Genomic DNA, 16,728 nt, shown 5'->3' on the forward strand with positions numbered 1-16,728 from the left:
TCCTTATTTTTTTTTGGAAGCATTCGTCGACATCTTATTCTATGAAAAAATAAACAGCGCACAGATAAAAAATAATTGTATGGAGGATGCAAGGAGGCTCGTCACGCATCGACCAATGAAAACTAGTCCCGCCAACGGGATGTTGTCGTCAAGACAGCGCCAAACTTTCAAATAATTAAAATAATATTACTTTTGTTTTTATTTCATTCAATCCTTAATAATAATATTATGGATATGGCAAGGTCAGTTAATTTATGTTTAATTAACAGTCAAGTCTAGGGATAAAGTTAAGAATTCCGTGAGCCACTTTCATAAAAGAACAAAATAAATTATGTTCCTTCTGCATTTAATTAGGCTCGTAAAACTATTTAACGTCAGAAACTGAATTAAGTAAGTTTATTATAGTAGGTATTTTTAGACAGGTAGGTAGCAGGTAGGTACTTACTGCAAGACAAGACTCAAAAAATCTCGCATTCACTTTAATGATATAAATGGAGAGGCCTACTTACCTACTAAACTACACAAAACATACAAATGTTAAAGCTTTTCACAATACTTTTTACAATTATTATGTCTAATAATAAAATTGTGTGCGTGCTGCATTTATGAATGAAACCATTACGATATTGGAACGAAACGTTTCATTGAAAATGTATTTTGAGACACTCCGCGTGAGGTCGCGTCAGTCGGGTTTCTGCGCTTGTCGGTGTTGGGTGTGCGTCTTTCTCGACTCTAGAATTTTCGTATCTCAAATTGAAACTTACAGTAGATAGTTTTAATTTATTTTTTATAACGTTAAGTCTTGAACATTGTAAGCTTTAGTTATCAGTGTGTTAATTATTGTTTAGTGTGTTTTATCTCTAATTAATTTAGTGTTATAAATAAGACGGTGAGTAATGAAATAGTAATAGAAATAAATACGTAACTACCCATTTCTCTGTAATATTTTATTGCAAATTTCTTTCGAAAGTGCAGTAAAATAAATACTTACCTACCACATTCTTATAACAATACGGCCCACGTAACAGCTGTTCGTTAAGCTTTTTTGGCTTGCGGATCTTTTATCTCTCGCCAAAATAAGTTCCTAAATAGGTAGATATTTTAAAGCTGTTCGTTGATAAAAAAAAATATCAATGTTATCGATAGGATTTGATTTAAATGTAATTATTTAAATGTAAAGAAGATGAATTGTTTAGAGGTTAGGAATCGATCGGGAATCCACGCCGGGACGCCGGTCCTGCAAACACCACCGTAACTTTCCTGTTTCACAAGAAGTTTCATGCCTTGCTATTTGGAGGGTTCTAATATCATTGTTACGAGGGGCGATTTTAGCTTTTTATCTGGGTCGAAAATGTTGACATAAAAGGGAGTAAGCTAGTAAGTATGCCAATCCACCTGCATCTGTGGCCACATGGAATTGGTAGTAAAATGTGTAATAATAACCCATTACAGGAAACACGCAGATAAAAAGTTATGTAAAATTTTAATATTTATGGCAAATCGAAAAGCATTTTCGTCAGACTATTCAGACATTGTTCGTCATAAAGTCGTGTTTGGTGGGGTCATTGGTTAGGGTAGCTGCACGCATAAGCGGGCTGTAATAAAACTCATAAGTAATTTCAGATTAGGTAGGGTAATTGCGCCGGTTTTCCGTCCAGCTCCTGTTTTCGTCCATTTGACCGACTTGCCACAAACAAATACGGAAAATTAGAATACAAACCTAACTTTCCGTGCAAGTTTGGACTTGTTACAATCTATAATATCTAAGTAACAGTTCTGCCTGCATGAAAATGTAATTTGACAAGTAATAACTCCAAAAAAATCTACGGAAGTTGCTGCTACACACAGGTGAATGGAAAACGTCGTCAAGTTAGAAAAAAAACGTGCCGGTAGGGAACTTTCATGGTATGTTTAATTACTGTTTTAGCTACTTTATGTAATGTTTTTGGCACGTATGTATAATTATTAGCATAATAAACACTATTTTAAGAATTTATTAAAGTTTTTGTATAGAAATCTTAGATAATTAAGTGGACTAATACTAGCATAACAATTTTGCAAGATTTTGGTTTTCGTCCACGTGGACGGAAACCCTGACACCTAGTTAATATTTTTAATAATCATTTTACTTCAATGGACCTACAAAATACAATGTTTTTTCTTCCAATATGATCTTTATTGCTATTACATTTAACATTTTAGTTTACGTCCACTTTTTAACAGTGATAAACTCATAAAAACCGTTAAAAAGATGTGGACGAAAACAAAAAACAGCTTTAAACGTTGTTGTGTTTTCGTCCATGACGTCATGAGCAAGCACTGGGGTGGACGAAAACCAAAATTAGCTATTCCTGTAGATTAGTTTTCGTCCATTTGTCCTTCGACCTATTGCAATATTTTCCTGAATTTAGGTAAGAAACTTATTTAAATCTTTTTGATATCATTTGAAAGCTAACAAAATTACCTTTCAAATGATATACCACAATCCATAGTTACTGTATTGTAGAATTGGTTTTAAGTTAATAATTCAACTGTACCCTTTTTTCTACACAGTGGTCGAAAACTAGAGTACACTAGGACGAAAACTGATTTTTTTGGACGAAAACTAGTGAAATCGCCTCTTTTGCATAAAATATTTTTTATAAAAAAACCCGTGGTATTTACTTATTGTCATATAATATTAACGTAAAGTAGACTATATAAGGACTAAAATGGCATATGATACATATGAGTAAGGGTATTTTAAGATATTCATTTCGCATCACAAAGTTAGCAACTCCGATAATTGGACGAAAACTAGCGCACTTACCCTACCTACTTTAATTATTTATGCAATGTTCTATTTCTTATCGTATAACTTAAAACTAAAGAAAATATTTAAAACAAGTACCTACCTAAATAATAATATTAATAAAGTAAAAAAAATACCTTCCTCGCTGTCAAACTTGCTTTATTTGCATCTTTATGTTAAGTAGGTACATTGCACCTCCTGCCTATCAAAAAAACTATGAAACATTTTTATGATGTACCTACCTAGGTAGAATGCTTATATTACAATCCTACTTCCTTATTCAACAAGACTGACATTTATTTCCTAGGCTTTAGGTAAAAAAAACATATCATAGGGTTATGCCACCTGTTCGCGTCCACCTAACTATTCGAACAAACAACGGATTACTGTTTGAAATCAGTGTAAATGAAATGCGCATTACTTGAGTATTTACGTTAATAGTAAGTTATGGTTATGACGTCAAAATAGGAAAAAATAACAATAGGTATGACAATAACTATAGGTAGTAAATGTAATAGTGTCCGACCGAATGTTCGGTTTCGGTTTCGTTTTCGGTTGAGTTTCGGTAAAAACACGAGTTTCGGTTTAGTTTCGTTTTCGGCGGCAAACTTGCCGAAACTACGACCGAAACCGAATGTGCATTCGGGAGTTTCCGCGCTGTTATCCGTCGGTATTCGGCTTCGCGCGCGTGGACTACATTATCTACATACTTTACGGAACCCAATTTTTTCCTAAATAAAATTTAGCCTATGTTACTCCTGGATAATGTAGCTTTCGAATGGTGAAAGAATTTTTTAAAATGGTCCAGTAGTTTTTGAGCCTATTCATTACAACCAAACAAACAAACAAACAAAGTTTTCCTCTTTATAATATTATATATTAGTGTAGATTTTTTTTTGGTTCGCAAATGCTATACGTAAACAAACATTAGTTAGGTAGTTAGTAATGACTATACCTAGTGCATTTCATGGTGATAATATTATGGATTCAGAGTTTCAAAGTTCATTTTAGTATTTGTCACCAAGGTATCCAAGTGGCAAGTACAGTAGATACTAACTTACGTACTACCAATTTTGAATTGAGAAATTATTAAGGTAAAAGACCCGACCATGGGACGGGTTATGTAGATGTCCTGAATATTGCGAGTAATAAAAAAAATCTAGACTATAAATCCTTCTTTTTCCTTTACTTACATAATTTGATACCTTTTAGAGTAAAAAGGCGCTTTATAAGTTCAATTTTAATGCAATTTAAAGAGAAAACAATAAAGACTGACTGATTATAATAACGTTTTCTTTATTTTTCCCTCAAAATATGAGCCTTGTAAGGAAGTTTCGGTTTCGGCCGAAATAGACACCGTTGCCGAAATTCGTTTTCGGTTTCGGTTTCGGTCGTAAAACTAGTTTCGGTCGGACACTAAAATGTAAAGTAGTATTTTAATTTCAAATCAAGTGTCTGTAATATTTTAAAAATACATAAAACAATAAATTGGTGCTTCTGAAACATCCTACTAATATCCTACTAATATTATAAATGCGAAAGTTTGGATGTCATGATGTCTGGATGTTTTGTTACTCTTTCACCATTACTTATTCTGTGCTTTCACGCAAAAAACTACTGAACGGATTTGTTGAAACTTTACAGTATTATTGTTTATAACCCAGATTAACATATTATTATTATAGGCTATAATTTGTGACGATCTGTGACAAACTAAATTTCAAAGGCAAAAGCTAGTTTCCTATAAGGGATTCCACAAGAATAAATGAGCCTAATATCTTGTAATTACGATTCACGATATAGTCTGAATCATAATAAATTAATTATGTAAAATTGTTATCACTAAACTTTTCAATTTTCACGAGAACCTTGAATTTGGCGAATTGATGCGAGCACGCGTTGACGTCGCCTGTGACCTTGATAAATCGTCGAAATAGATCTCCGAAATCCGCGATGTTGCGCGGTATGGCCGGCATCTGCTCAAGAAAACAAATAAAAAGTCACTCGTTCATATCCTGAAATAGCTTTATTTCCTTCAATTAATTGACGCGATTTACTTAATATCAGCAGCATATAGACGTCAGGATTTACCTACATAGATCTGCATTCTTATTATCGTAGTAAAAAGTTATCCGTTCTGACGATCCGCAAAAGGCGACGCGATCCGTTACAGCTGGCGCCAAACGCTCGCAAATTGTCTCGACGCATATAACGGTGTATTTTTTACAATACGGACAATTAATTTTATGCGAAAAAAAATGCAAGGTGCGTCTGGCAGGGCGGCGCGACGCTTTCTACATAGAACAGTTACCTTTAAGCGTTCCAATTAAATTGCGTCTGCAGATTTCAAATTGACAAGCATCTGAGGCGCCGGACCCCACATATCACAAATATTGGCATGCGAAATAAAAGACCTTTAGCGGCCCCGAGGCCACTTTATTTGCAATCAGCATGTTAACTTTCTCGCCTACATGTCGCTGCAAAGCTGAAGTCATGTGTGAAATTACGGATTAAATCTACCAATGACAGTTACATAGTAGTTAGCCGGGCAAAAAATCTATTTGCATGCAGTTCAGAGGATCCGCTGTCTGATGAGTAGGCCAATAGTTGAATAGTTTGTCAATGCATAAATACTCATTGAGGTTACCGAGACATCACTCGCTCACCGTATTTTCGAACAGTGTATTAAAAACATTTTTTTTTCTTTGCAGAATCTAAAGTCATTCCAAAGGCGTGCACCATGGCCAAAACAGAGAAGTCTTTTCCGAGAAATTTCACAGGTGAGTCTCTAACCTGGTCGCGCTCGTGACTCTTTAATAAGTTTGGCGATCTTCAATTCGTCTTGTTTTGTTTTTGCGCAGATAAAAAAAGCGGATCTTTGTTGTTTAACCGCGAAATCGGTAGTTTTTTGCCGATTTTGTTATGTCCGGTCAATGGCTGAGGTTTTTACCAGGGGAAACTTAATTAATACTAACAGCGTCAAAAAATTAAGTGCCTTTTCGGAGCATTACCAGCAATAATGTATAATGCAATATAATATTATGTTCAATTAAAATTATTCTAGAAACTCAAGTCATTCCGTCTGATAGGATTGTTCATGCTCATGCCGTATCAGGATAGGTACCTAACGCCTCCAAGCAATATTTATTCGTGGGTAAATAAATGTTATATTTATTACAACCATGTTAGCGCAAAGATGAGGTGACTTCAACAGTGACTCGGAAATCTTATAGTTTTCATTGAAAAGCATTGTTGACTCTATCGCTTACACAAAGCTTCCACCACCCTTGTAAACTTGATACGAACGAACTATTGCGATTGTGACGATGTTTGCTCAATACCTTAGTCTACTTTTGTGCATAATATCAGCAATTGAAACTGATAACAACAATACAAGGAAATTGCCACTCACTTCTATGGTTATCGAAAAGGTGATTGTAATGGTTCTGTGCCATGTAATTGGTTTTGCCAACACACCTCCTTTTTGCAGGACGGTAGACACAAATTACGTGTTCGTCGAGGTGACAATCGACCACGCGGCGTCGCCGCTCAAGTGTTAGCAGTACTTGGCAGACGGCCATAGTGAAAATAAACGCGAATCTACGCACCATCGTGTTTCCGGCCTCTCTTGTCTTTGCGCATAATTATGCATTGCGCTTCTCGTATTCATTTTCTAGTAGCTATTGAACCTATAAACTAACTTAACCAACCAACAACTGATTTATGCTAGGGTGGGTTCAATCATACAATGAAAGATTTATACCTATGTGAAATTTTAAAATCTACTCGTATGTTGATGTAAAAGCTAAGATGAAGCTATTTCATACAGTAATTGTTTTTAAATAGCCATCCAATTCCACCCATCCAAATCGTTATAATTGAATCACTTGTGTTTGTGTATAAGCAATGATGTAATTGCTACAACGAGCTGTCGCGAACAAAAGAATTCAATTTTCAGTCTATCTGTCACTCATCGTTAGGAATATTATTGATACTCGTGCCATAACCACATGTACAGACGTCAGCACGTCAGACTAAATTTTCGCCTCTATTACTAATTGTAATAAGAGGCCACGATGTTTACTTGGCGTGTCCCCGCCTGTACATAAGTGAATAAAAAACTACCCAGAACTTTATTTTTACATCATGGACTGGGTACGGCATCATGGGTATTATTGTTTCATGCTTTTATTACCCATAGAAGTATTAGTTTCCTTTTATTTGAGATGACTCATGACCGGTGGTATCACCCTATGTTGGTGTCGCCACAAAACATTTAAGGTAATTTGTTTTAATATTAAAAATAAAATACACCAATTATCTTTAAGATAAGACTGGAATGGAATTTAACGTAACGACCGATCTATCTATTGAAATTGATATTTTTTCTAAGAAACCAATTAAAAATTTAATTTTCTTTGCGTGAGGAGCCGGTCAGGTACCTACCTATCACCCTTTTATAAATGCATTGAATAGTTTATAGTTACCTCCATTAGCGAAGTAAAGGTTCGTTAAACGAAGGGACGAATTGTTAGATCATTCATCGGTGTAACCTACCTGCGGCGTTTCTCCAGAAAATAAGAGACATAGGAAAATATGGAATTTGGCAATCCAATCATAGTGTCGCGTGCGGTAGAACAGTCTGAAAACACTTATGTATACGTGTTGACTGACATAACTAAAACACCAGTTAATTTATAGCTCACTGATAGAATAGACTGCTGAGGCATATTAATGGGGTCCCGTCGACATGCTTTGGGCAAAGAAGGATCCCAAAAAGTGTTATTAGACATAATAAATAGAACACTTGAAAGTAACACTTTAAATTACTCCTGCGCACTTACGTTCGATTAAAAGTCCATTCCCACGCAGTTCCACTTGTCTTGATGTCTCACTATTTCATCTCGGAGAAAGTGAGCAAACGCTTACTCCCGGGACGCGAACAGGGTATTATTGGGTTTATTATGCCCCGTCAATTACGTTCGGTAACGCGTACACACCCACTGTTTCCGATTTCTATTACAGATTCAATATTCGATGTTTGACAGGCTATTATTTTAACTGGTAAACACCAGCACCTGTATTAAATTATCTTTTAGATAGTTTAAATAGATAGTCAATAGAATTAGTTTATATTATTGGTTTATTTATTAACCATTACTCAAATTGTAATAAGCATTGGATCTTGGCGAATATCTCATTCTCACTGTGTCCAGTATGCCTAATATGCGAGCCGCGATAAACTTTTAATCGAGTATTTTATCAATGTTGCTAATTATGCCATTGCTTATGTGCTAATTGAATTAGCACATCATTAACCAACAAATTGTTTTCATATCAACAATACTGTAGAAGGCGAACCAGTGTGATTCACACCTAGGTTACTCTTGCATTAAATTTCCGTACATTGTAAACAAAATCGTAATCTTAATTGTGTGAAATTCACATTTACACACTGGTGAACGAAAAACGTGACCTATAAGATAAAATGCAATTGATAATACTGGTGTTTCATGGGCCATCTTACCCTTGCCTTTTCATAGTTTGTAATAAGCTAAATGCTAATAGTTACTTGAGAGATGTTTCTTTCTGATTATTTCTGTAGTTCTGTGGTTTGTGGGTTAAGATGAATGGGCTATAGACCCTAAACTTTAGGGTCTATCTATAGCCCATTCATTTAGGCCCATTTAGGGCCTAAAGATGTATTATGAATATTCTGATGAATAAAAATTAAGATGAGTTAATAGATATTGAGATTATGTTTCTTTAATACCGACTTAAATAATGGAATATCTGAAGCTTTTTATTGATAGTCCGCAGTTAAATAGCTTAGCAATGCCGTTAAGCACAAGTGCATTTGAACTTGCATGCCCATTTATTGACGAAAGTCGGCTCGTTTACCCGTTTATCGGGTTAGTCCCAACGGTTTATCGGGTTATTATTTACATATTATTATTTTTTATTTTATTAACAGGTTTTATTTTCGGTATGCAATACCGAGCGAGGTGGAACCTTTTAGATCTGTGTCATCCGTCACGTTTAGTGAAATACCGGGGTGGTTGAAACTTGATTTGATCCATCCGCCCCGTTAAACGATATACCGGGGTGGTTGACACTTGATGTGTTCCATCCACCCCGTTGAACGCTAAGACTATGACTACCGGGGTCGTTGAAACACTTTTTCCCATCCACCCCGTTGACGGGGCAGATCCACCGGGGCCGTTGGGACTAACCCCGTTTACCCGACGCACGGCGCACCTAACCTACAGTTAGCGAAATGTCGCTAATGGCACCGGCTAATTGCCGAACCAACGGGACTGATGCATCCTTGACTAGTTTACTAACATTGGAAAGATTCCCATTGGAAACATTTTCCTTAAAAAGAAACAACTTTTTCGCTGTTTTTATCGTAAAAAGTGTGGTTAACCTCTACCGGTACACTCAGTAGGTAGGTATAATGAAATTGATAAAATATTCAAATTATTGTCATCATGTTACATTTAATGCTAATGTGTAAGTCTTAATAAATGCAAAAAATATTTTATCAACAATCATTAAAGATCTACAGACACTACAGTGAAGGACAATCATGATTTAATCGGTAACCCTGAGACAGACATTATTGGCGTAGAGAAGTTGTCTGAATAGTATTAATTCTTTGAACCTAAATTCTATTACATAATTTTGAAGCAAATTACCTATTAAGATATTCTTTGAAAATATAATAAAATGGTTGTTCGGTGAGTAATTGGGTATGTATGCCTTTATGACGATTGATTACATATCGCGTTATTTTACTATCAAGAAGGGAATTCCCTTCGTAAGTATTTACTAGTTCTGAAGTGCCAGTGTAAATACATATTTTTACAACAAAAGCAAACTTAACTCTAAACAAAGAAAAAAATTAAAAGATAAAACTTGTTGTTTACTCAAAAATACAAGCGTGTCCGCGAGGCAAAGAGGCGAGGATGCTGCGATGCTGGCAGCATTTCCATTTTCAGTGCCAGTATTGAACAATATTAGTCAAAATACTCAAGACAACAAGTTGAATAATATCGTTAATTTTAAATTAGACTTGCAAATCCTGTAGTTTTTCAAACTTTTTGCCAATACTCTGTTTTTTTTTCAAGGGAGATTGCCTTGGACTTGGAGTTTGGCTAAACGTGGCAATTACACGTGCTTTTAAATGATGAGATAAGCTCAGTGAGTTACGAGTAATGCATGGTTTTATATAACTGTGAGTGAGCAAGCATAGATTCATAAAACAGCGGTAAAGAGAAATGTTTGTTTACAAACGTGCTTTATAACTGGATCTGTCTGAGTCAAGGGCTTCATGACAAGCCGGTCACCTGCACGTGACGTTAGTTAAATAAATCACAGGAAGTGTATGCAGTTATTTGCATGTAAAACCAATTATGAGTGCAGCATTACATTTACTGGATAAGAGTCTGCATCCGTGCTTTGAAGTAAATCCTGTCTAGGTAGGCTATTACTTATTCTGTGATTAAACTTAACGACTGTACAGTCGCCCAGTGGCCATACAAATAAATCTAACTATGATTTTAGATCACACATTTTCAAATTAAGATTTGCCTGTAGAGAGAGAGAGTGCTACAGCTACAGTACAGTTTATTTAATTTTGTTCTCATGTCAAACTACAATAATAGTCTGTTGCCTTCTAGTATCTTTTTTAATCCAGTGCAATGTATTTTCAACCGACTTCAAAAAAGGAGGAGGTTCTCAATTCGACCCGTATGTTTTTTTTTCTATGTTTGTTACGCGATAACTCCGCCAATTATGAACCGATTTGAACAAATCTTTTTTCGGCGTATAGGTAATACCTCAAGGGTGGTCCCATTTAAATTTAATAATAGAAAAAACAACCCCCAAGGGTGGAAAATTGGGGATGAACTTTTTTATACGCAATATCTCCGCCGATTATAAATCAATTTGAACGATTATTTTTTTGTTGAATAGGTATTATCAAAAGGGTGGTTTCATGCGAATTTGAAGAAAATATTTCACCCCCAAGGGTGGAAAATTGGGGATGAACTTTTTTATACGGAATATTTTTAATTTTTAGTTTTTTTTTGTGTTCACGCATTTGAAGTCGGTTTTATTTTTTTTAAAAGTTATTGTAACTCTATTAGTCACTAGCTTATGCTTTGCTCTAAACTTCTAGACACTCCAAAACAAGACTTCATCCGAGTTTTTGATTTGCAAAAGATCTAAATAATGTCTAATGGAATACAGATTACAGTAATTAGCATAGTTTTTAGGTCAGGTCAAGTTTTTTGTTATCAAACTAATTTGTATTTTTTACTCGTGCTCAACAACCGGTCTAATTTAGCGTCCAGTCAGTGAAAGTGCAACAATGATACCGGCGTGTAGGAGAAACTTATTTATTTATTTCTGATTAAGTTTCATTAATCTAATTTCTACAAATCAGAAGGATTTGACAGCTCGTCAGTCAAATAGGGTCCGAATTTTTCAAGATGATTTTATTGGACGTACGATTTTGCCAGTATCATCACAGAATAATAATAAGTAGGTACTTTATCATGTGCACAAATATTCGTAAAAGACAAATATCGAGAAATAATGATAATCTTTCTGTTAATAACGAACCTATTATAGTAATAAACTCTATTAAACTTATTTTATTGACAATTAAGTTGGAAATAGACATTCCGTAAATGAAATGCAAGCACATAAATCTCATTAATACAATTTACATTAATTGAATCAATTAATAAATAAGCAGGTACATCTGTTTATTGTAGACGTAGCTACTACAACCCAAGTTGATGTGAGTATTAAAGATTATTGAATTGTAAACATGAAAATACTGTTTTGTACAGTTTTGTAATCACATAAAACATTTTATTTACCGACCTCTGCTTTCACATCGTGTTAGTTCACTCACTCACTCGTTGTATTTTAGTTTATTGGCGCTAGTTTTCAACTTGTTTGCCAATATTTTTTGCCTTTCTCACCGCGTCGCGCAAAAATTCGCAGACTGCGACTTCTAGCCGGCATTTTATAAAAAACAAATGACGACTCCACGAAATCAACCATTTGTTTATGATAACAATTTCCTTGACATTATTTAAATTGCTTGACTTTCAAGCGCTTCCATTAAATAATAATAAATGTCACGCTTATGGGTCTTGTTTCACTTTCACTATCGTAAATTCTCTTTATCTTGTTGAATAAAGTTAGGTATCAAATCAAAATTGTTGAATTCCAGACTATGTTTTTTTCTGGAATTTGTATGATGAGACTTGTTAGAAGATACGTTTCGTCGTTTACGTTAATAGTATATTTTAGTTTTTAACCATTTAGCACACATCACAGTAACTTACAATTCTCTCTAGTTTTTATCACAATTCAACTATTTCGTTACATTTAAATAATCATCACCTATAAAACAATTTTAAATGGTTTTGTCCGCTTATCATGAAGTCGGAATTTTTTTATTTGTGTTTTTATTGACATGTCGCCTGCGCGCGTGACCTTTGTCTACATGTGAATCACACGTATTTTTTATTATTATTCAATTTATTCAATCATTTTCTTTATCTGCGGTTCGATGATCGGTTCACGTCCTTGTGTCACATTTTAAAATTCGTTCGGCCAGTATTGCGCAACGGTAACAATATTCATGGATTTATGGTAATTCACCTATATTCACACCGAACCGGTTCGAACTGGGTTGAGCTGGTTAAAGAATCATAACTGCACTAGTTCTGTTCCCACGTACCTACCTACCTACGTATGTTGATTAACATAATGTTGTTGGATTAAGCAAATTTTTATGCAGCAGTTCATGTGGGTTTGAGATAAAAAGCGTGTGCGAATCCTTGTGATGTTACTTACCTACTTGTTTGGTACATGGCATACTTACGTACCTACTATTGTAACTCGCATGTAACATTGGGACAAAATCTCTTGTAAGAACTCTTGTGGGTTGCTTGCACATTGTGCTACACGTTGTCAGTCAGATTTGCTAATTACAAAAATTTTTAGGAAGCATAGGATTTATGATTCAGCCACACCAACGCGTGCAGATCGCCATCGCGCCGCGATCATAGGGAAATGACAGGTCGCGTAATCGTGAACTGTCAAGTGTCAGTCAACTGTCATGGATCGCGCGACCGCGACCTGTCGATGGCCTTTGATTGGGCGATGGCGATCTGCGTTGGTGTGGTTGAAGCTTTATTGAGGTGTGCCCAATGTGCTCTATTTATAAAAATCAACACATGAGGATTGTTTTTCCGGTTGCACGCAGTGAGACGAAGCCTCTTGAGTGGCGGATCTATTTTCTGGTAGTAGTATTGATGGTATTGACGTCAAACACATGTGGAAATACTGCGATTTATCTAATTCCTAGTACCTAGTTATTGGTAATTACATATTTGTGTAACGATAGGTTGCTTGTATGATCATCACGAATGTCAGTTAATAGAATAGGTGGAATAGGTAGGTATGCGTAGGTTTACTAGGTACTATTAGGTATTCCTTCTGATGATGATATTATCTTATAGGTCCCTACTCTGATGGTAGTTATCAGAATGGTCGAATTCATTTTTCTTCTGTAAGATTCCTCACTAATCCTCACTAACCCTTTGAGAAAATGGTTCTGGTTCGTTATTTCTTCCTTCGTTACGTGCACCTATCTGATTGTAAATAATTTGTTAGACGTATACTAGGGTGGAGCGAAAATTTTTTTTTCAGATAACTGTAATGTAATAGTCAAAATTTTGTGCCTTTAGGGCTTAAATGAAGTCATGCAAAATATTAATCAATTCGGTTTAGAGTAACTGCCTCCGCATCGACACTGAATTTATAAAAAAAGTTGGTTTTAGACCTCACTTAGGCGCCACATATCTGTGCAATATTTGAATAAAAATACTATTTTTTTATCACAAATCGTTTACTGATATGCTATATTTTCAATGTAAAATACACAAAAAAGCCAGGCTTTGGGTTTATAATTTTAATAAGGGCAGTGAGGGAGCGCGAGAAGAGAATTTTTCTGGCCCTTTTCGCGACTCGTGTCTTTGTCAGATAGTCTACTGGAAAAGCTCTGGAAACATGTGAGAAACTGCCTATCTATAAATTTGAACAAATTGAAGTACAAATGTGATCAGAAATGGCCAATTATCTGAGTACTGATCAGCAGAACTTGCATAAAATTGCTTCGGCGGTAATTAGGTGTATTCTCACAAAATCTCGCAATAATTTCTCCTGGTGAATTGTAACATGCCCGTTAGATCACACGAGCGTACCGAATACTACGTTTGTATTGTAGGAACTTAAAATCCAATAGAAATTTTGATACCACTGGCTACTATTGTGGTTAAAGTCTATGCTTCGTCCTGGTTTTTGATTAAGAACAAAACCATCATGCAAAGATGGCACCCGTCATCTGTTTAAAATTATTATGGCCTCGAGAGGCCTGCCAGATACCCTATGAAAGATTAAAGAACTAGTTACCCGGAGAAAAAGCTATTACGAGTATCCTGATAGCAGTCTTCTTACGATGTCAGAGAGCTGGCCGCTCGTCGCATACTAAAGTCACACAGTACAAGTCACCCTTCAATACCTAGAATTTTTTAAGTACCAGTGATACACTTTAATGCTATTTTATATATTGATTTAATTTACTTAACCGAACAGCCGCTTTTGAGATATTTATTTGACTAAGAAATTCAGCACATTGTCAAATCTGGTGGTGAGAGCAAACCTTTGTTTTAAGGCTTCTCTACCTCACTTAAGCTGTTGAGGGACCTGTGAAGATTACGATCAAAGATTCTATTTCTCACTGCATCCAGAAAGTCACTAATAAGGTGCAATAAAAGTCAAGTTGGAATCGCGAAACGTGATGCCTAAATTTTGATTAAAAAAGGATTTTCAAGCATAATAATTAAAGTAATTTATCTAATTCTTGTATGTATTTCTTGTTATATTACCTTAGTAAATATCTAATCTATAAATTATCTGTTATTTAATACCTTCTTACTAATAAATAGAGCGCAATATTTCACCTTAGACGACTTTCAACTTTAAATAAAATTTTAAAATTTTGAAGTCACTGCGGAGGCAGAAGATATTCATTAAATGGGATAAAAAATTACAGTTATTTATACTTTCATATAAGGCACAAATCCCCCCCTATTAGAACTTCGAAACTAAAAAAAATTTTTTTCCCATACAACCGTGCTCCACCCTAACGTATACCTAATTTGCCAAATAGGTAGAAATGTTTTTCCCACTCCGCTCATGTTGCGGTGATGTTGCACACGAATGTTGAACTGTTGACGAGTCTCGCCAATGATCGCGTTACAATAACAAAACTAACTGTCCGACCACGGTGTGCGTGTGAAATGGGTTTCATTGACTTCTATGTCAACTGACCATGATTTGGGACTTAATCGGGATTATCGAGACTAATACGGGGTGATCTGGATTCTGGAATGTCTTCTTGGATTTTTTTTTATACTTGATAGTATAGAAAATAATAAAAATAGTAGGTATGTATTTCATGTTTAAACGTAGCCATATAGACTGGAATTAGGATGTTGTGACTTAATCGATTTATTCTAAAGTCGTTTAATTCAATGCTGTTCATTGCTGATGCGTGCCTTCTGGTGACTCACGGTTGTCGAGCGATTGTTGCAAGTGGGAGTGTGTGAGACTACCTAGAAATTGTCATTTGCTTTCCGGAAAGATACGGATTGTATTGATCGGACAAGCAAGTTGGAATTTTTGTCTTCTCGCCATTTTTTCTTTTGTATTTTTATGGCGAATAGCTACCGCATGTCAATTTGCAGACGTATATCTGGAGCGTTTTTGCAATAATTTGAAGTCCCTGATACAATTTAGGCTAGTTACTTTTTACTAAGCAGCCAAATTGACGTCATCAATAGTGTGAAACAATAAAATAATTGTTGCAGGTTGTCTAACATGCGTCCAAGTGTTGAACATCATGGTCCTCCTGGGCTTCATGCTCAACTACGCCCTCCGAGTGAACCTCACCATTGCGATTGTCGAAATGATCTACGACGAAAAGGACAACGTCACTGCAGTAGTCAATGCTACACACGATATGCTAAACGTTACAGAGGTAAGATTTGTCTTTAGTAATAATAGGACGAGTCGTTTCGCACTACAATTGATCTGTTCTGAATCCGTCAAACTATGGATCTTGAAAACTAATCAAATGACGGATATCGAATCCAGTCGTCTAAACTACGATGCAAATAGTTCTACGACTAATCCGAACCGTATTTTCACGGATTCATATCGGACCTTCTGAAACCCCTTTTAAATATTCATGTTTCTGTTATCTGCAAATGATGACCTTTATAAGTGAAAAACGAACATAATAAAATGCAATTGTTTGATAAAGAACCAATTACGAATGCACGTGCACATACCTAATTGTTTACCAAAAAACCCAATTTGGCAAACAAAGTATGTATCAAAACGTGCGTGAACAATTTACTTGGATATCTTCATTAGGCTATCGGAAAGTATTTGCATTTTAATTTGCTAAGAAATAAATTTGTAAAATAATTGCCTATATTTGGGCTGATTGTGCGGTATGTTGCGGTTCCGATTTTAGATTAATTCATTATCCTGTTCTCATTAATTTATAATTATGTTATCCTGAATCATTTTCTAACCTAGATTTATTTTCTGTGTAGCATCCAGAGCACATAGAACAAACCCGCTATCACTGGGACACGAAACAAAAGAACCATTTGCTCGGATGCTTCTTCTGGGGTTACGTGCTCACAGAACTACCAGGCGGTCGACTGGCAGAAATTGTTGGGGCTCGGTAAGTTGTTTTTACCTTGTGTTACCCATAAAGTGTATACTTAAGCGTGTTCACGGTGCCATTCCTGATGTGGATTCTCGTCATTATTTAA

General features: G+C 35.5%; 1 protein-coding gene across 1 annotated transcript in view; it reads left to right on the plus strand.

Annotated features, from left to right (window-relative positions):
* Nucleotides 1-683: 683 nt before the first annotated feature.
* Nucleotides 684-16,728, plus strand: part of LOC135078699 (sialin) — a 54,841-nt gene continuing 38,796 nt past the window's right edge. The window contains exons 1-4 of the mRNA XM_063973245.1: nt 684-889; nt 5,503-5,571; nt 15,751-15,920; nt 16,504-16,637. Coding sequence (XP_063829315.1) covers nt 5,532-5,571; nt 15,751-15,920; nt 16,504-16,637 — 344 coding nt within the window. The 5' untranslated portion in view covers nt 684-889; nt 5,503-5,531. The remainder of the gene's footprint in view (nt 890-5,502; nt 5,572-15,750; nt 15,921-16,503; nt 16,638-16,728) is intronic.

The sequence above is a fragment of the Ostrinia nubilalis genome, chromosome 15 (genome assembly GCF_963855985.1).
Source record: "Ostrinia nubilalis chromosome 15, ilOstNubi1.1, whole genome shotgun sequence".
In the NCBI taxonomy this organism is placed as follows: domain Eukaryota; kingdom Metazoa; phylum Arthropoda; class Insecta; order Lepidoptera; family Crambidae; genus Ostrinia; species Ostrinia nubilalis.